The sequence below is a fragment of the Vicugna pacos genome, chromosome 16 (genome assembly GCF_048564905.1).
Source record: "Vicugna pacos chromosome 16, VicPac4, whole genome shotgun sequence".
In the NCBI taxonomy this organism is placed as follows: Eukaryota; Metazoa; Chordata; class Mammalia; order Artiodactyla; family Camelidae; genus Vicugna; species Vicugna pacos.
Window position 1 is genome coordinate 3,048,827 of NC_133002.1, and position 22,158 is coordinate 3,070,984.

General features: G+C 33.9%; 1 protein-coding gene across 4 annotated transcripts in view; it reads right to left on the bottom strand.

Annotated features, from left to right (window-relative positions):
- TRIM37 (tripartite motif containing 37) overlaps positions 1–22,158 on the bottom strand; it is a 108,210-nt gene that overhangs the window by 83,801 nt on the left and 2,251 nt on the right. For all 4 annotated transcript variants that reach the window (XR_012060162.1, XM_006218008.3, XM_072940222.1 and 1 more), the window contains exons 2-8: positions 22,034–22,135; positions 14,633–14,673; positions 12,506–12,622; positions 9,792–9,879; positions 7,820–7,942; positions 6,160–6,283; positions 5,236–5,303 (exon numbers count right to left, since the gene is read on the bottom strand). Coding sequence is in view for 3 of the 4 variants with exons in the window: in XM_006218008.3 (XP_006218070.1) it covers positions 5,236–5,303; positions 6,160–6,283; positions 7,820–7,942; positions 9,792–9,879; positions 12,506–12,622; positions 14,633–14,673; positions 22,034–22,135 (663 nt within the window). In the remaining variant the exon portion in view is untranslated. The remainder of the gene's footprint in view (positions 1–5,235; positions 5,304–6,159; positions 6,284–7,819; positions 7,943–9,791; positions 9,880–12,505; positions 12,623–14,632; positions 14,674–22,033; positions 22,136–22,158) is intronic.

Consider the following 22,158-nt stretch of genomic DNA (forward strand, 5'->3'; position numbering starts at 1 on the left):
AAAAAACTGTCTGAATAAACAAAATTACCATGCACTGGCATCTTAAAATCTTTAAAGAAGAAAAATGGAAATTATTCTGATTATATACTGAAAACAACGAGATCAAGAAAAATAGAGTAAGTCAAAGTGGGTTTGAGAGTTAAGAATCTATAAAGAATCTAGGCTTACTTATTTCCATTATAACAGTAAATGCACTGAATAACTATTTCATTTTAATGTATTTTTGTCTCCTTGTATATTAGCATAAATCCAATTTTAAGCAACTAGAAATATATACTAGACAGGTACGGTGATGCCATTATGTACATAAATGAACAAAACTCCAGAGGAAAATAGCCTTCAAACAAGGATTTCTGAAACTGCACTTCTGGGAACAGAGAAATGTTAAGATGTAATACACAGAAAAAAGTCTCATTAATCTATATCAATTTGGGAAACATTAAGTTATACCAAAGGTAAAAAGTGAGGAATCCAACTTTAGCAAAATAAGCATGGCAATTTTAAGACTACTACTGATTTTGTACTCGAGACAACCAGTTTGAAGTCCTAGTCCTGCCACACACGAATTATATGACTCAGAGTCTGTTAATATGCAAAACTGGAATTATATCTCCTGCTGAGTTTGTTACACTCATGAAGCTGTATGTGAGACAGCTTTGTAAACAACTGTTAAGGGATGAAATGTGTCCCTGTCCCAAACTCATATGTTGTGGTCCCAATCCCTAGTATCTCAGACTGTAACCATATTTGGAGACAAGGCCTTCAAGAGACACAGACAGAAGGCAGCTGTCTGTGAGCCAAAGAGAGAGATCTTGGGGAAAACCTAACCTGCCAATACCTTGATCTTAGACTACCAGTCTCCAGAACACTGAGAAAACAGATTTCTGCTGTTTAAGCCCTGAATCTACAATGTTTTGTTATAGAAACCCTAGCAAACTAATACACTACCAAATGCCATATGAATGATACTCATTAAACCCACTATATCTGGGTTTATCTTTTAAATGACAGCTGCTTATAGCTCACCCAAAATAATGATATGATCTGACTGGTATCATATGATAAATAAAAAAAAAATTACAGCTTTTATTCAAATATTTACTGAATGCATAATATGTGTATACTTCCTTGACCTTATTTTCTCCAAAGGTAAACTTCTGAATAGATACCTTTACTAAAGGTAAGGTAGTTCCCTTTTACTCTAAATTTGCTGAATAATTTAGCCATGAATGAGTATCAAATATAACTGAATGTTATGTTAAAAATAACACACTTCTGAAAAACTCATAGGTCAAAGAAGTCACAAGGGATCTAAGAAAGTATTTTGGACAAAAAGGTCTGAAATCATTAACCCCAGCTTCCATTCTAAGATCTTAGAAAAAGAAAAGCACATTAAACTCAAACTAAGCAAAAGAAAGAAAACAGATCGAAACAAAAATTAATAAAACAGAAAGCAGAAAAATAACACAGAAAAAAACAAAAACAAAACCCAGATCTTTGAAAAGAATCAACAAAAATCAATACCCTCTAGCCAGACTGATCAGGGAAAAAAGATAACACAAATTACCGATGTCAGGAAAGAGAGAAGAAATGCCATCGCATTTTATAATTAAAAGGATAATAAGGGAATATTATTAACTTTATGCCAATAAATTCAGCAAAGTCAAATAGAATGGAGTAATTTCTTGAAAGACACAAACTACCAAAGCTCACTCAAGAGAAAACAGGTAATGCGAACTGCCCTATGTCTACTAAAGAAACCACTCCATAAATAAAATGAGGCCCAAATGGTTTCACTGATGTATTCTATCAAACATCTAAGGAAGAAACATTATCAGTTCTACACAACTTCTTCCAAAAAACTGAAGAGGGCATAATTTAAAATTTAAATACTTTGAGAAAAGAACACTACAGTGTAATATCCCTCACACAAAAATACAAAAAATTTAAACAAAATCTTTTCTAATCAAATCCGATAATATGTTAAAAGGACAATACATGAACCAAAGCAGCATTTTTATCCCAAAAGGTGGTTTAATATTAAAAAAAAAGTTAATCCATTTTAAGAACTAAAAAGAAAAACCATACAATCATCTCAATACATGCAGAAAAAGACTTTGACAAAATCCAACATTCAGTTCTAATGAAAACTCTCAGCAAACAGGAATACAGAGGAATTCTCAAATCTGATGAAGGACATCTATAATAAACCCACAGCTAACATCATATTTAAATCAATATTATACTGGAAGTTCTGGGCAGTAATACCTGTCAAGGAAAAAATAAATAAAAGGCAGCCAGATCAGAGAGAAATGTCTTTATTCAAAAATGTCAAGACTATACGCAGGCAATCCAACAAATCTACAATATAGCTGCCAGAACTAACAAATAATTTAGCAAGATTGTAGGATACAAGATCAATATATAAAAATCAATTGTATAGACACAAGTGAGAAACTGGAATTTAAAAAAAAAATCTATTATAGTATCAAAAATTCTGAAATACCAAATAAATCTGACAAAAGTTCTGAAATAGTGAAATAAATCTGGCAAAAGACATGAAAAGCTTATACTCTAAAAACTACAGAACACTGTTGAAATTATAGAAGATCCAGATAAATGGAGTCTTCTTAGTGAAAGAAAGACTCAGTATTGTTAAGATGTCACACATCTCTAAATTAATAGATAGACTCAATGTAATTCCAATCAAAACCCCAAAACTTTTTTTGGTAGAAATAACAAGCTGATTTTAAGGTTCGTATGAAGATACAAAGGACCTGGAATAGTCAAAACAATTCTATAAAAGGAAGAGCAAAGTTGGAAAGCTAACACTATCTTTTATTACAAAGCAACAGTAATCAAAACAGTGCAGTAGTGGCATAAAATAAATCAACAGACCAATGTATATATATTTGAATACGACAACTATTTTCCAAAAAGATGCAAAGGCAATTCAGTGAAGAAAGGCTAGTCTTCAACAAATGGTACTAGAACTACTGGATAGCCATATACAAAAAAACAAACAAAAAGAAAAAAACTACCTTGGACCTACACCTTACATACAAAAATGGGACAAAATGGATCACAGGCCTAAATACAAAACCTAAAACTACAAAACTTCTGGGAGAAAATCTTTGTGATCTTACATTAAGTAAAGATTTCTTAGCTATGACAGCAAAAGAACAAAGTGATAACTTACCTTTCATCAAAATTAAAAACTTTCCTTCAAAAGATACTTTCAAGAGAATGAAAAGACAAGCCATAGACTTGAAGTAAGTCTGCAATACACATATCTAATTAAGACTTATATTCAGTTCTTTATATAAAGAACTCTCAAAGCTCAACAAGAACGCAAACAAGTCAATACAATGATGAGCAAAAGAGCTGAAGAGACACCCCCACAAAGAAGACACATAGATGGCAAAAAAGTTCAAGAAAGAATTCTTAGCTTCATTAGTTTTAAGGCAAATGCAAAATAAAGCCATAATGAAACATTGTTACACTCCTATGAGAATAGCTAAAATTCAAGATTGACTATATCACGTGTTAGCAAAGATATGGAGGAAATGACACCCTCAAAGTTTACTGATGGAAATATAAAATTGTACAATCGCTTCAGAAAACAGCTAGCATTTATTACAAAGTTAATCACACATCTACCATCTTAGGTGGATCCGAGAGAAAAGGCAATATAGATCCATATATAGATTTGTAAATGAATGTTCACTGCCATTTAATTTGTAAAAGCCAAAAGCCAGGAAGCAAACCAAATGATCATAAACAACTGAATGAAAAAAACATTGTGGTAATATACATAAAGCAGAGTATCATTCAGCAATTAAAAAGGAAATAACTATAGATATAAAAATAAACTGTAAAATAATTTTGCTGAGTCAAAGAAGTCAGACATAAAACAAATTATATAATGTATATGATTTCCAATATATAAAACTTTAGAAAAGGTAAACTTAGGGATTTGCCTGGAAAGGTAAATGTTGGGAGAAGCAGAATGAGAGTTTATAAAGAGGCACAAAAAAATTTGGAGGAATAGTCACTACCTTGACTTTGGTGATGGTTTAACAGATGTATACCTTTGTCAAACTTATCAAATTATGCATTTTAAATACATGCAACTTACTTTTTGTCAATTATTCTTCAATAAAGATGTTTTTTAAAAAGTGCATAGATCCCCAGATCCTACCCCTACTCCACCACAGCTGGTTTAAATTTGTCCCATCACTCCAGCAGTTTATTCTCTGGAGGGGATAAAATAAAGTCTCTGAACTAGGGGAATAATATGCACAATAAGAACAGGAGTACTGAAAAGAAAAACAAGAATATTTAAATACTTATTTACTGACTTCTGTCAAACTGTCAACCAGATGTAAAAACTGAATAAAAACATTTTCAGACATGCCGTCTCAAAATACTTATTCTGATTATCCTTTCATGAAAGCCACAGAGGAAGCATGATACCGAAACATGTAAATCAAGAGCACAGAAGCCATGGGAATCAGGAAACATGGAATTCTACCTAAGAAAAAAGTGAAGGGAATTCCAAGGATGATAATTAAGGGAACAATCGCGGTAGACAGCTGTGTATTAGGCACAGAGAGGAATTCAAGAATTCCAAAAACCAAACTTAAGACAAAAAAATTTATGAAATATTTATGTGACACTATATATTTTATCTATTCATTCACTATGACTTTATCCCCACCTCTAATCTTAAATTATAAACTCTCTGAGGACAGATTTTATTTTTTGCCATTTTGTCCACTGCTGTGTTCCAAACTTCTAAACCAATGGCTGCTATCTATTTGGTATGTAATAAAAATTTCCTTAATAAATAAAAATGCTAATTTTATCCTAAGAATCACTATACATAAGTAATTGGCAATAACATTCTATCTCAAAGTCACCACTTAAGTCACAATGTCAGAAGATTTTAATCTTTTATAGATTTATAGATTCCTATTGGCTATTCCTAGCAAAAATATTTCCATTTTTCCAAAAACAAAATAAATCTTATTAATTTTATCTAGTTCCCAAATATAACAGAGAAAATTTGAAAAGAATCAGCTGATTCCTATTTCATAAAAATCTCTGGTAAAGCACATAGATCCCCAAATCTTTTGATCTCATGTAAATCTGTCAAAAAAAAAAAACTTTTAAAGCATATGAACAAAAAAAAAAAAAAAGAATTTTATCTCATTTCATTTAATATTTCATCACCTGGTGCTCTACCTCCTGAAGTAAGGATTCCAACAGCTCTGTTTCTTGTGTCAGAGATGTCTTCTGACCTATTTAAAATAGCAAAAGACCAACATTCAGGCTCATCATTGGTTTAAGAATGAAATTAACTTTCAGTGAACATATTCAATAACAAAGAATCAATTTCAAGTAAGCAAAATTCCTTCATTATAGCTACCCTAAAAAAATTTTCCCAGAGTTTTAAGAGGTCGAATCTAATATTACAGTAGCTTTGATAAGAGGATTTCAGAACCAACCCTAACTACAGTTTTAGACAAAATGCAATATAGGTTTATTAAATTCTTTTAAGAAATACATAATGACAATGTATCCTGTAACGAAATTAATGTTATTGTTTCTTTTAAAGGAATGTAAAAAAGTAGAAAAGTATAGTTTTTAATCAATCTACTATTCTGAAATAATTCCTCCCCAAAATTTAACTGCAAACTAAGATGAAGGATGTAGTAAGTGGACAGATGTTTATACTAAATGTCAGCAAAAGGTATGTTCTTTGAACACAATAGGAACCTGTAAAAAAGAATGCCCAGAGAGGAAAATAGTCAAGAAACTGGAAATAGACAGGGATAAAGGAACTATTATTACAGAAATTATTATTATAAAAAAAGAAGAAAGAAGTTGCTTTACATGTTTTAAAAAAAAAGAAAACAAGATAGGCATTTTCTTTGTAAATTACCAAGTCTGAAGAACTGGACATACTCCATGAAGTCAAAAGTATCAATTTGGTGTAATATTAATTGATACAGAGGGACAACTAATAGGTAGAACTTTTATTTTTTAAAGCCATCTTTTCTTAGCCTATAACAACGCACCAAACTTAACCCTTCAAAGATTGAACCACAAGGAGGCTCAAAGCACATGTACACAAGCAGCACAGAAAACACTCACCCATCAGTGTAATAAGCTTATTCTTCAGCTGTGTGTCTAACCGTGCAATCATCATCTCCACTGCATTTCTAATTTCCCGAACACGCTCATCTTTTGCATTTCTTACAGCTTCTACATTTCTTTCCTAGAAGATAAACAAGTAAAAAGTTTTAATTGAAGAATTTTTTAAACAGGAGTAAACAGACATTACTGCAATCACTGCAATTATTCTTGAATTCAGTTGATTTCCTCTTTAAAAACTGTAAGTCAATAAAACTTGATTGTTCACATCACAGAAAACTCAGAAAAAATTCTTAAAGATAAGCAATTAATGAATGAAGTACATGATATTTTAATACTTAAACAGAAAGATATGTAATTATGAAAAATTGCTTTAAGTAACACATACAAAACATACTCAAGCCGCCAAGCATATAGGAAACCACTGTTCAAAAACAAAATATACTAAAGCCAGTTCACTTCATGCAAAATCTTAAAAGAAATGAAAAATTTGAAAAAACCATATCTACTCTAGTTTACAAAGTTTTAAATTTGTTCCAGAATTAAACACAGAAAGACTGCAGAGTACATACAAAATTTTTAATAGCATACTATCAAAAATAAAAAGCAATCTTTCCTATACTTACTATTACTATAAACAGCACAAGCAATGAGAATCTCAAACTAGAACACCCTCCCTAATGACCAAATTATAAAGTGACAAGAGAAAATAACAGAATAAAAGGCAGTTAAATGAAGGCCAAATAGAAGCCATCCAACTTGTTTATATTCCAAAATGACTTTGCAGGTAGCATACACACAACTCAAAAACATTATTTTCTGTATAAAGGATGTTATAAATGATGATTTTAATCTTAATTCCTGCTGGAGTGAAATAAAGATGACATCTTGAGTTAGGAATGGTATGCAAACCTCACTAAAAACAACTGTCATTCTGGTAACTTTAAACAAAACATATTCCAAAAGTATATTTAGTACTTAAATGATGCTTATTACATTTTCCCATGGAAATAATACTACATATGGTAAATAGATCACCAAGGCTGTTTGACCCATATAGTATCTAAAGAGCAATGTTACATATTACTCTTTAAATTCTGTAGAGTTCTAATTCAGGACATCAGAAATAGTCCATTCCTTGGTAGCAGAAACTCTCCCAAAAGCTGGGGGTCCAAGCAATGAATGTCTTAATAATTGTAAAAGTCATTATTGATTCTGTTTAGGAGTCAATTATGGACTGTAACAAATAGGTTTATTTAACTCACTCACTGAGTCTCTATTTCTGTATAAGAGGCGATACTCTGGCTCCAACCTTGGAACAGGCAAGAGGTTTGGATGCAAATTCCTCAGCTAGTTTGAAGTTGTGAGAGTGACTATAAATATATCTTAGCAAATGTTCAAATCTTAAGTTCAACATCTGATTGATTTATATTATTAAAAATACATAATTATAGACTACAAAAGGGAGAATAATCTTTTTAAAATTTTTAATACATTCTTTTGTGGGGGGAGGTCATTAGATCTATTTATTTATTATTAGTTTTTTTTTTTTAATGGAGGTACTGGGGATTGAACCCAGGACCTCGTGCATGCTAAGCATGAGCTCCACCATTTGAGCTATACCCTCTCCCCAAGAATAATCTTCTAATAGTAGTCTTACCACTTCTTGAACTAAGCTGATCAGTTCCATGAGACGTCGACGAAGTTTGGCTACCTCTTCATTCACTTTAGTAACATGCTGTTCATAAATTTCCGCCAAAGGTTTAAAGGTATGTCCACCATGCTATTTAAATTAATAAGTAGTTTTAGAACATTTTCAAATACCTCATTTACATTCCTTTCTTAACACTCTATGGATATTAATCAACTGACAAATAATTTCAATTTTTTATCTCTTGGCTGCTTTTACTTTGTTAAAACAGGCCAGAGCGTGCTTAAAAATCACTTGGCCCATGTAGAAAATCCTTCAAGATTTTAGATAATGGACTTAGCAAAATGTTTACAGTTATCTAGAAATCTTCACTCATTAGAAAGAACCAAAATTCTTAACCATGGCCCAAACCATCTGACACAACCTTATTTGTCACTTTTCTCCTGGTCAGCACTAGCCTTCTTTCACGTCCTCAAACTTTTTCCCACCAGGCCTTTGCAAAAGCAACACCTTATTCAAAAATAATCCTTTCATCCACCCTCTCCAAATTCTCCACCCACTGAACTCATACTCATATCTTCAGGCTGACAGGGTCAGGTCCCACGGTTATTCACTCTTATCTTCAATATATACTTATCCTAATATTTATCACAACAGCAATTAAATATAGAACTAGTAGTTTGACATCTGTCTTGTCCATCACTGAACCTGTTTCTAGCACAAACGAACAAATTAGAAAGGTACATGAGAGAAAGACACATGGAACACTATTAGCAAAAGCAATGTAGTACCTGTTCCTCACACCACAAAGAGTTACTGTGGGGAGAGAAGGCCCATACAAATTAATCTCACAAATCCAGTTATATTCAAAGAATAATTTTTGGTAGCTAACAAACTAAAACAAATTTTCTGTCTAATTTTAGTATTGTCATTCACAACTCTTGATTGGTAAACAGAACTTAAATTTCTATTTTAAGAAACCTCCTACAACAGATAAGTCCTTATTAGAATTGTGTTGTTCAACCAAAGCACTCAGCAATGGTCTCTAAGAGAAAAAAAGATCTCGATTTGTGCACGTCCACTTAAAGTATGGAAAAGAATGGTTCCATTGCTTCTTACAAAACTGTTCATTTAAGTACTAAATTGTGAGAACTTACAATTTTTGGGGGGTCAGCATATTAGTGTTCAAATTCTAACAGAAAGCTGTCTGAATTAAGCTCTACTCAAGCAATTTGCTTGCCATTTTCTCCCTAAAACATGCTGACTGATGCCCAAAAAATGAGCAATTCTCATTGTTAACCAGGACCTCTGTATGTCTACCCACTTTTGCTCCCACCATGACTAACTTTCCCAATCAAGAATCTATTATGTTTATTCTCAAATCTATTTATGCTAATTGTACTTACTACTTTAAATATATAACTTAATTATTAATTAAACAATAAAGACAATTGTAAAATAAAAATTGCTTCTAGAAAAACTAAATGTTTTAGACTTTATAAAGGTAGATTACTTAAAAAAACTTTTGAATTAAATTGGAAAAAAGAAAATAAGAGATTAAAAAATAAGTAAGATCTAGATGTCTGCATTCATATTGTTTCATAAATGTCTATTAATATGTTGTTCTGCTTTAAAGAAACCAAAACTGGAAATCATGGCCAGGATATCAGACCAAATGACCAGAGTATCAGATCAAAGAAAAGACCTTGATCCTACAACAGAAGATTTGCAAATAAATATACATTTTACAGGTTTTCAATTAAAATAAAATATTTATGTAAGGGGTGCACATCCAATACCAAAATCTCCCACAAAAGAAGTTTTTCTGGAACAACAAAAAGTACAATACGTTCTGCTACAAAGTAGATGCATTTAATTTTCATTCTCTAAACAGTAGAATATTATTTTCTATTTAAAAACAAACATTTCAGTGCTTTCTAGACTTTAACTAAAAATATTATGATGAATTTGTTCCACTCACCATTCCTCCCCAAAGTGCACACTGATGGCAGATACATTTCTTACAAGTCCAGCAAAATACACTAAGTTTTTCATGGTGATTTTCACATCTGTATGTTATGAAAAAAGTATAGTTATAAATTAAATAAATCAAAGCTGGAACATAGTTACCTCAACAAATTGCTAACTTTGGGCAAACAGGTCAGTCAGTTTTATACTTGGTCTTAGCCAAAAGGCCAAGAAGCGACAGATCAGTTTTAAAAGACCACATCTTAGGAAATATAAAATGTATCCCATGGCTTCTGTGAAGTAAGCTAAAGAATTGCATGTGGGCACAATTTTTTGAGTATTGTTTTCATTAATCTCTAAGGACTTTACAATCACATGAAAAATGCATACTAGTTTCTAAGTAAAGTATAAAAACATCAATTCCAAGCATCCACATAGATGATAAATTCTACCGTACTACTACATTTCAAGCAAATCAGATTATTGTGCCCATACCTAAATGAGCATGTATGCATGCACAAATTTTTTTTCTACATGTGGCCAAAGTTAACAATAACCAAGAAACATGTGATAAGTTGCACAATACCAGATCCTCATCAGAAATGAACTCAATTTTAAGAAGTTTTCCCTTAAACTGAATATCCACATGCAACAGAATAAAGTTGGACATGGTTATTAACTGAACTGTCTGCCCCAAATTCCTATACTGAAGTCCTAATGTAACTATATTTGGAGGTAGGGCCTTTAGAGAGGTAATGAAGGGTAAATGGGATCGCAAGGGTGGAACCCTAACACAACAGGACTGATGTCCTTACAAGAAAAGAAAGACAGCAGGAATGTGCACTCACAGAAACAAGGCCACGTGAAGACACAGCAAGAAAGAGCCACATCCAAGTCAGAGAGGCCTCATCAGAAACCAACCCCAACAATACCTTGACCAGCCTCTGAAACCGTGAGAAACTAAATTTTTGTTGTTTAAGCCGAGTCTGTGGTATTGTTACGGCAGCCCTAGTGGACAAAAATCTTTCACTTATTTCATATTCAAAAATTAACTCAAAATGGGTCAAAGACCTAAACGTTAAGACCTAAAATTGCAAAACTCTTAAAACACAGGGGAAAAGCTCCACGGTATTGGTTTCGGCGATGATTTCTTGGATATGGCACCAAAAGCATACACAAAAGTGAGAAGAGACAAACTGGACTACATCAAAATTAGTAACTTCTGTACATCAAAGGACACAATGAAAAGAATAAAAGGGCAATCTATGGAATGAGAGAAAACAGCTGCAAATCATGTATCTGATAAGGTGTTTATACCAAAAGTAGGAAAGAACTCAAACAAACAAACCCCACCAAAAACAAATAAAAACAATTAAAATATGGGCAACATATAAATAGACATTTCTCCAAATACATACAAATGGTCAACAAGCATATGAAAAGATGCTCAACATCCTAATCATCAAGTAAATGCAAATCAAAACCACAATATTTCCTCATACTGATTTGCATGGCTGTCATCAAAAAAATAGAAAACAGATGTTGTCAAAGGTGTGGAGAAATTGGAAACTTGTACACTGTTGGTGGGAATGTAAAACAATACAGCTACCATGGAAGACAGTATGCAGGTTCCTCAAAATATTAAAAGCAGAATTACCATATAATCCAGCAATACCACTTCTGAGTATAAATCCAAAAAAACTGAAACACAGTTTAGAACAGATGAACACTTATGTTCACAGCAGCATTATTCGCAATAGCCAAGAAGTGGAAGCAATCCAAGTGTCTATCAATGGATGAATGGATAAACAAAATGTGATACATACACATAACGGAATACTAATCAGCCTTAAAAAGGAAGGAAATTCTAACATATGCTAAAACGTGGATGAACCTTAAAGATATGCAAAGTGAAGGAAGACAGTCATAAAAAGACAAATACTGTATGATTTCACTTATGTAAGTACCCAAAATGGTCAAACTTTTAAAAGTGGAAAGTAAAATTTAGGTTGGCAGGGGATGGGAAATGGGAAATTATTATTTAATTGATTGAGAGCTATAGACGAAAAAGTTCTGGAGATTTGTTGTACAACAATGTACACACACTTAACACTACTGAACTGTACACTTGAAAATGGCTAATAAATTTTATGTTATGTTTATTTTACCACAATTAAAATTTTTTTTCTCTTGCCTATAAAGAAAAGCCTTTTCACTGATGAATTACACTGAGCTTAGAGAAAATACCTAAATAGATCTGAATCTTATAGTTCTCATTTGTAAGTAATCTGAATATCAAACAGGAAATTGATCAAAGTATGAAAAAACAGCATATTAGATACTGTCTGAAAGCTAACTCAGCATGACTTCCACATCACCAAATTTAGAATATAGCTTTTACAATGCACGAAATTTATCAGAACAATTAATCAATGGCCTATATGCAGCTTCAGCAAACCCAAGGAGGGGTGCCCATTAGGCATCAAGAGGCAAAGAAGGGAGATCAGTGACTAGCAAATTGCGGCAGTTCCACAATTTACAAGGGCTTTAATAAAAGAAGTCAGTCAAGAGTTAGGAGAGTCTTTCCAAATAGATAACCTACACCATGCCAGAAGAAAATTACCTAAGTGTTCACCTACGAAAATTAGAAGAAACTTTCAATAGTGTCATTAAAATAACACATGGCAAAATCTATGAAACACTTAAACAAAGAAACTGAGAACCTACTTGTCCTTTTCATTTTCTTCATGTTTGGTGAGACTGCAGAGTTGAAGGGTATCAAGCTGCTGTGTTACTTCTTCCGCCCAACGACAGTTTACTAGTTCTCGTAGCTGGAGGGGAGCACTGGAGAGAAAATGTATGTATGTATTCTCTCGTTCAGGAATTTGAAATCATTTTCTAAAACACATCTCAAAGGTAAATACTGAGGTTATGGATGTGTTAATTGACTCAATGGCGAGGGGATCCCTTCAAAGTGTATATATATATTAAATGAGTACTTTGTACACTTTAAATCTCTTTCAATTATGCGTCAATAAAGCTGGGAAAAAATTATGAAGAAAAAATAAACACATTACTCACAACAGAGCTCACAATCATATTCATACCATATTACTACCAAAATGGTAACAGACACAATGAAAAGTATGATTTATAACTTATTTTTACATTAATGTATCATCTACAAAAAAAACTGAATAAAAAAAATTAGCAATTCAGATTACAGATAAAATTCTCAATTCCTTAGTCTAAAGCTATACTGTCCAAAACAATAGCCACTAGCCACAAGTGACCATTTAAAATAAAATACAAATTAATTTAAAAAAAATGTTATTACATAGTCACCCTAGACGTACTTCAACTGCTCAGCTGCCACATTGGACAGCAAAGCTACAGAACGTTTCCATCACTACGGAAAGCCGTATTTGATAGAGCTGGTCTGGTCTTCTTAACAGTTAATATGAAAAATGTGAACAATACATGAAGAAAAATGGCAAAAGATATGAAAAGGTAGTTTAAGAAAAAAGAAATTACAAATGGCTAAAAATGTTTCAAAAGATATTCAATTTCAATCATTTTTTAAAAGGCATATCAAAAGTGAGATATAATCTTTCACTTAGGAGATTGACAAAAAATGACCAGTAATAACCAGTTGGCAAGAATGTGTGAGGGAAAGGCATTTTCAGTATCTATCATTAGGAACATAAAATGGTAAAAATGTAACCAAGCAGGACCCTATGAGGCCTTCCTGGGACAGATACCTCTCCCACATCCTCTGTGTAGCTTCTTTCTGAAGTATCTAGAGAATGGTATCTGATGCACACTTCCTGAGTTGTTGTACAAATGCTGCTAAAACCACCACCAAATGGAAGAAATTAACTACTTGATGATCATGAGCCCCCAGATCGACAGGCGCCTAACCACCCTGTTACCTCCACTTCAACCAATCAGAGAATTGTGCACAAGCTAATCACTTACCCTGCGAACCTCCTCCCTCACCTGGGTTTTAAAAATAGTTTCCTAAAATAAAACCCTTTGGGGAGTTTAGGGTATTTTGAGAATAAGCCACTCATTCTGCCTGCTCAGCCTTGCAATATACTTTTCTACGCTCCAAACTCTGATGTTTTGGTTAGTTTGGCCTCACTGTGTGTCGGGCACGGGAACTTGTGTTCAGTAACAAAAACCTTTTCTTCAATGCAATCTGGCATCATTATTTGAAATAACCAAAAATGGAAACAACCTAAGTGTCTCTCAATATAAATATAAATAATTCAACGTATAGTCTTACAGTGGATTATTATTCACTTATTTTAAATAACATGTATATACTACTATTAAGAAAGGTACCACCTTATTTTACATGGAAAAAATAAGCAAACAGCAAAATAATATTACATTATTTGTGTATTTTAAGACAAAATTTATATGTATACATCTCAGTATACACACAGAAAAATGTCTAGAAGAACAGATACCCAAACCTAAGTTTCTTCTGAAAGTGTTATTTCATGAAAAGATCAGGTGGAAAGTATCAGAATCAGGAAGCCTTTTTATTACTATCCAGATTTTTTTTTAACAGAAACCTTTAAATTTTTTAATTACAAAAGGTAAATTGAGAAGTTACACATTTTCCAAAAGAAGCTAAACAACATAATGTATTCTACATAGTTCTAAGTCAGATAGATTATTCTGTATTTCTTTATATAGCTAGACTGCTCATTTTCTTTTTAACTGTATTTCACAAAGAGGAGAAATGTGGCACACTGCAGATAGAACTTTGAGTATTAGGGCACATTCTGACCCCATCACCTTACTATTTTCCAAATTCACAAGTAATCATAGCAAAACACTTACCGGCAATGAGGACACTGAGCTCTCTGCTCTGTCAGCCAGCGCTAAGGAGACAAAAAAATTAGATTCTGATTGTAGAAACACCATTACTTTAATTTGTACATATCAAATACTTACATACAAAATTTAATGAGTTTAACTCTCTAGTGCCTGCATTAATTATAGAGATACTTATAGAAATAGCAGGCAATCTGTCTCCTCATTACCATGACAAGGATAAACTTTCAAAGGGACAGAACTCATTCTAAAATAATTATTAAAATGCTGTTCTCTCACAGGAAAGAAAGTGATTCTAGGACTATCTGGATCTCACAAGGAAGATGTGGATAATCTCCACAAAGATAATAATGATACTGTTACCACCATCCCCCAAAATAAACCACTGTGATCTTTTACTTCTAACTAACCCCCAATAAAATCTCCAAGGAATTTTAAGGTACTACTAAATTCCTTTTTGAAAAGCAAACTAATTTTAAAGAATATACATCATGGATATATAAATTATGCCTAAAAACACGAATAACCAATACAGCAAAATTTTGTCTTAAAAGAGTTCTATGGTTCAGTAATTTAAACATCTACATAAACTTGGTTTCCTCATAATTATAAAAAGGTTTTACAAGAGAATAATATCTCCACTAAATCTTAGATTTTACTAAACCTTAGATTCTATCAATGTAACCATTTTAGTTATTACTGGGTATGGAGCAGTTTTAGACCATATACAATGGAGATGCTATGATTTTCTGAATATCTTTCCAAAAAAAGAAGCTCCATGGCTAAATATTTTGTTTTAATTGTAAATAGCTTCTTACATAAATAAGTATATTTATGTAAATAAATATACTACTCCCCAGGAAACCTTAAAGAACATTAAAAGACCAAACAGGGAAAAATGTACTTCATAGCACAGAAAATAAACCTGGAAGAAAAAGAAAATAGATGGAAAAGGATTCCATTCTTAATAACCTTGAACATTATTCCTGAGCAAAGCAAGATATAGGTCAGGTTTCTTTCCCTCAAACAATGCTCTGCTAAAGTCAGAGCACTCCTCCAGGACTGGTTCTCTCCAGTTTCATCTATCTCACCCTAGGGGATCCAGCAAGATTAAGCCTTTAAATATGTTTCCCCTCTCTGCAGAGGATATTCTTCAACACTTCCCTTCAACTAGATTATCATGGCTTATTCGTTAGATTTCAAATTATATGTCACTTCCTCCAGAAAGCTCTCCCTGCCTGCAGACTATTTTAAATATCACTACCATGCTCTACCACAGCAACCTATACTTCTCCTTTCATTGTACCTGTAACATTTAATTACACTGACTTATTGGTTGGTCTCTCCTGCCCCGCTAGACTACAAGTTCTAGACAGGTTGAGACTATGAGAGGGAATGATCAATCCATATTTTTAAATATGCCCCACCCTTCCAGTAAAAACAGGCTTATTGCCGCATATATACCACTCCTGGCATCGTATTTGTGTACCTGCTTATACCGTCCCTCCCTCCATGTGCTGTCCCATTGACACATCTATAAAACTTTCCTGCCTATCCCAGATTAGTGATCTCTCCTTTCCCTTCTCTTAATATTTGTGGCATTTTTAACTTGTGTTCTATAATCTAATTTAATCACAAAACAAATATGGCAATTTTAATACTATGGGGAAAAACAATTTTTCTACCAAACCAAAACCAAAGGTAAGAACAAGTGATACAATATTAAAGAGACACTTTTACAGCAATTCTCCCACATTTAATTTAAGAATAATTTCTTGGGGTAGTGGGTATAGCTCAGTGGTAGAGCACATGTTTGGTGTGCACGAGGTCCAGTTCAATCCCCAGTGCTTCTCTGCAGGGGGTGGAGGGGAGAAGAATTTCTCTCTTTCATTAAAATGGGATAATCACAAGCTTGAGACATTATTCAAACCTGAGTCTGAGCTTGGAAGCTCTGGCACTTACTATGTGACACCAGACACCTGACCAAGCATAAGCTTCCTCATATGCAACAAGAGAATCAACATTCCTACTTTGCAAAACTGTTCAAGGGAAATCCTCAACGAAAACCTAGCAAACCAAATTCAATGCTATATTATAAAGATTACACATCATGACCACATGGGATTAATTCCTGGGATGCAGACAGTTTAACTTGCAAAAATCATTCAGTAAAATACATCATATTAAGAAAATAAAAGAAAAAACCCACATGATCATCTCAGTGGATAACAGAAAAGGTATCTGACAAAATGTAATATCCTTTCACTTGAGATAAAAACACTTAAGAAACAGGAACAGAAGGAAACTTTCTCAACTTGAAAAAGTTCATATATAAAAAACCCACACTGAACACCACACTTAATGGTGAAAGACTGAAAACTTCTCACAAAGTTAGAGGACTCACATTTCCTGATTTCAAAATTTACTACAAAGCTACAGTAAATCAAAATAGTTTGGTGTTGGCATAAGGACAGTGAAATAGAATACAGAGCCCAGAAATAAACAGAAAAGGACAAATATTTTATGATTTAATTTTTATGAGGTACTTAAACTAGTCAAATCCATAAAGAAGGAATAGTGATTTCCTAGGGTTCAGAGAGACAGTAATGGATAAAAGTCATGAAAGTATACCCTTGCCTTTTCCTGATCTTAAGGGAAAAGATGAGGTACTACTATATACTTATGAAAACGGCTAAAATTCAAGACTGAACATACCAAGAGTTGGCATTAAAGTGGAAGAATTGGAACCCTCATTTGCTGCTGGTGAGAAACTAAATGATACAACTATTTTTGAAAACAGTTTGACAATTTGTTAAATAGTTAAACATACACCTATCACGTGATCTAGTCATTCCATTCCTATCTACTCAAGAGAAAAGAAAGCATAAGTCCATTCAAAGACCTGCATACAAACGTTCATAGCAGTTTTCCGTGTACATGCCAAAAACTAGAAGCAACCCATATGTCCACCAACGGGCTAATGAATAAACAAATTATGGCATATACCTACAGTGAGATACTACTACTCAGCCATAAAAAGGAGTATTATTGATACACACAATACTGATGCATCTCAAAATAATTTTGCTGGCTAAAAAAAGCCAGATCAGTAAAAGTACATATTGTAAGATTCCATTTATATAAAATTCTAGAAAACGCAAATTTATCTACAGTGATAGAACGCAGATCACTGGCTGCCTGGGAACAAGACAAGTAGAGGGAGGGATTACCAGAAGAGGCACAAGGAAACTTTGAGAGATTACAGATGTGCTTATTACCTTGGCTGTAGGGATGATTTTTCAATCTGTCAAAACTTATCAAATGGCATACTTTAAATATGTGCAGTTTACTGTATGTCAAGTATACCTAATTTTAATAGCCTGCAAAATTTAAAACAAAACAAAGTCAATAATTACAGGCAAACATAAATTGTTACCAATGCTCAAAATAAAGCAAGCATCAAAAAAAAAAACAAAAAACCACCAAAAAACAAAAAACTGGACGGAAAAGATGTGAGCCAAAAAAAGGGGGAGAAAATACAAACTAGGAACTGGTAATGAGAGAAAATGAAATGAATGTAGCTAGACAAATGAAGTCCTGGCCTGAAAACACAGCCAATGCCACTGCCTTTCGGTATGTGTGTGGAGGCACCAGAGTCATGGGTAGACTGACAGCCTGGGAGTGAGCTCAGTCCTCGTCTGTCACCACAATTAGGTGACTTAGGGCAAGTCTATTCACGGGTCTGGACCTTAAGTTTGTTAAAATGACACAAATATTTGGACTTTCAAAGATGGTTCAATTTCTGTGGACAAATGAACAGAGATAGAATGGAAGAGAAGGAAAAGCATTCAAATAAACAATGCTACAATTTGGCTGGGTGGCGCGCTCAGCTTCTCAAGGACTTTGCTCCTGCAGTTATTCCTCGTCTATTCAGCATTATTAGCTATTCTCTCTCTGCTGGTTCAGTCCCAGCAGGATAAATCTCCTTAAAAGATGACTCTCAACATCCTGTCAACCCACTGCCTTATTTCTCCCCTTTACCACAAGATTCTGTGACAGTGTTTATACTTGCTATCTCATTCTCCTCCCACTCTCTGACATTAAGTTTTTGCTCCCAGTGCAGTCCACTGAAACTATTTATCAGGGTCACCAATAATCTATATATTCTCAAATCCAATGGTCAGTTTCCAGGCTAGAACCTATGACACAACTAAACTACTCCTTTTTGAAACATGTTTTTCAACTGAATCCTGTGACACTTCATTCATGGCTCCTTCTTGTTATCTTCTGCTGAATCTTCCTCCTCCTAACATCTAAATGTTGAGTGACTGAGTTCATATCTAAAAATCTCTTCCCTTAGGAGGTAATCTGGTGATCTCATTCAGTCCCTGGCTTTAATTACTATCCATATCCTAATAATTCAGTCTAACATCCCCTTCCTCAAAGCCAGATTCATATTTCCAACTGCCAACATCTCCAATTAGGTACATAATAAACATCTCAAACTTGCCATGTTAAAAAAAAAAAAACATATATCTATAGCCTACCCAAATCTGCTCTACCCCAAGTTTTTTCTACTTCAGAATGGAAAACTATTCGTTCATCCAGATGGTATAAAAAAAATTTCATCTCATCTGTATGAAAATCCATTGGTTCTACTTTCAAAACATACCCAGAATTGCCCTATCTTTTTACTACCTCCACTGCTACCATTCTGATCTAAACCACCATTCATTTTTCACAAATAAGGCACATCCTAACTGTTCTCTTCACTCTCTCCTACCTGCCTACAGTCCACTTTCCACACAGTAGCCAGAGTGATAGCTTTCAAAACATTAATTTCTTCAAATCACTCAAAAGCTTTCAATGGCTATCAGCACACTTAAAATAAAATCCAAGGTCTTTACCAAGGCCCCTAGCTACATCTTCAAACTCATTTCCTTTCCCTCTTTCCCTCTGTTCACTCAACTGCAACTATACTAACTTCTTTGCTATTTCTCAACACACTAAACACATTTCTTTCTCAGGGCCTCCTTTGCCCCTTCTGATTCCTCTGCCTGCAACTTTCCTTCCCTAGACATTCCCATCACTCCTACATTTCATCTTGGTCTCTGCTCAAAAGTCATCTCTTCATTGAGACCTTCCCAGATTACCCTATCTAAAATAGCTACCAACCTGCCTGTGTCCTCCTCAAAGTTCCCACTCTATACCCTTGATCAGTTTCATTTATTCTATGAAGAATATCTAACAGATAGCTGTCTACTTTTTTGTCTATATCCCAACTAGTAAATAAGTCAATTCCTAAAGAAGTCAATGCCTAACTCCACGTAGGTGTACGATTAATGTTTGTTGGCTGAATGAACAAACAAATAAACGGTGCATTCAGGAACCAAGACAATTCTAAAAAGAAAGGTCAGAACCATATTATCCAGATGGTCTGAATATAAGCCTAACATTCTTGGACTTTATCCTTCAGGCAATAACTCTGAGGCTTCTAGAAGAGAAAATAAAATGACATTACTGGAAAACATCAATATGGTAGCAAGATATAAAATAGACTAGAGATAAGAAAAAACTCAAGACAGAGAGATCAGGTATATGGTAACTATGATTACCTAGGCATGAGGTAATAAATTCTGTATTTCTCTATTAGAAAGGTAATAATAGGAATGAAAAAGTAGGACAGATATAACTGACACTAGGAGATAACTGACAAGACTTAAAAATGACTGGCGTCAGAGGTTTCAGGTTTGAGTGACTGGTGGAAAAGAGCAAAAAAAGAAGTCAAAAAGAGTCAAGTTGAGAAAAATAATAGGAAGAATTTGATCTGGAACAAAGTTCGAGATGCTGGAAGGATAATCAGATAAGACATTTATAGGTCAATGTTGAATGAATAGATTTAGGAGACAGACAGAGATGATAGCTAAACCTGTAGGAGTAAACCAAATTTCTCAAAGTAAATGAAAATTTCCCAGAAACTTCATAATAGAGAATGCCAGCAGCAGTATTTCAGAAATAAATGCTTTCAAAGAACAGGAGGAGGAAGAAGTAACAGTGAGGAAATGAAGAATCAATGAGGTATAAGGTAATAACCAGGTCATATATGTATACCAGACCTTCATCAAAAGAGCTGAGTCCAGATCCACTCTACCAATTAACTACTGTGATGGAGGTCAATCACTTAATTTCTCTAGCTTCGGCTTCACCGTTTATAAAATATAAATAATGGTGTGTGTATTCGTTGCTGTTTTTACAATACAGTAATACCTTACAAGTGGAGAGCACATTTTACTTTCTAAATTATTTTTCAGCTTATTTCATTTAATGCCTCAGCCATCCTATGAGACAGACCTTGTTATCCACATTCTGTAACTGAGAAAACAATGCTAAGAAGGAAGGATCAAGTCTCTCCGTTGATGAGTGGGGAGAACCAGCATGGCATGTAACTTAGGTCTTCTGCACGAGGTGAAGTGCCGAAGAACACAGCCTCTAGAGACAGACCGCTAGGTTCAGATCCAGCTCCATCACTTACTAACTGCGCGACTGGAAGCAAATGATTTAAATATTACAGTTATTACTCTTGACAAAGGGAGATTTACCTTCCTCAGGCAGGAATAAGGAACTACAGAGAAATTCTGAGGTGACAAGCATGTTAGATGACTGACCTTCTCAGTAAAGGAATAATCTACCAAGAGTAATGTGGGCAGGGGCAGCTTTCAACTGTGGCCTGCAGGTGTGCTGCTGAAGCCCCACACACAACCAAAGTAAGTTCTTCTGCTTCACATCTTACACTTTTTCATAGTTTTGTTTGTGGGGTTCACCTACATTCAACTTTTAAAGCCACTGGATTCTATTCATCTTTAAGGTCTCTTTTATCTGTAAGATTAAACAATTTTATTTTTTGTCTTTGAACCCATTACTAGCTTTTTCTCTAGCTCACCCATCAAACAAGTATAAACCCTCCCTCCTGAGTCTCACAGCACTTTATGAGTGCCTCTTTATGACACTATCCATTCTTCAATATAAACACAAAGTCCATTCTCTCAATTAGATTTAAGCTCCTGCAGAGCAAGGATTTTCATCATTTATCTTAGTATTCCTCAACCCCAAACAAAATGCAGGCAAGCCCTTTACAAGTACTTGTTACATGTGCAGTTGATTTAATAATATAAACATACTACAACTACACTGGGCTTTGGTTTCCAGACATTTCATGGCAATTATCACTTGATCATCATTCCTCTCTATAATATTAAGCAGTGTATGGGCTCCCTATTTGGAACATTCATTTAAGACATTTTTTAAAGGGGCATAAAATGTAAAATAAGAAAAAGATAAAGAAAATGGTTAATTCTTACGATATATTTCTATATATACTAAGTGCATGTAAAAAGAAATACAACTTACCCTGATGCAGCTAAAACAACAAAGCTTGGAGCAATGAGGACACAGGCGTGCATCCCGCAATTTCTCCATACAAATGAAACATCTGAAAACCTCAGCAATGCTCTGAAAATAAAAGATGTAGGGTT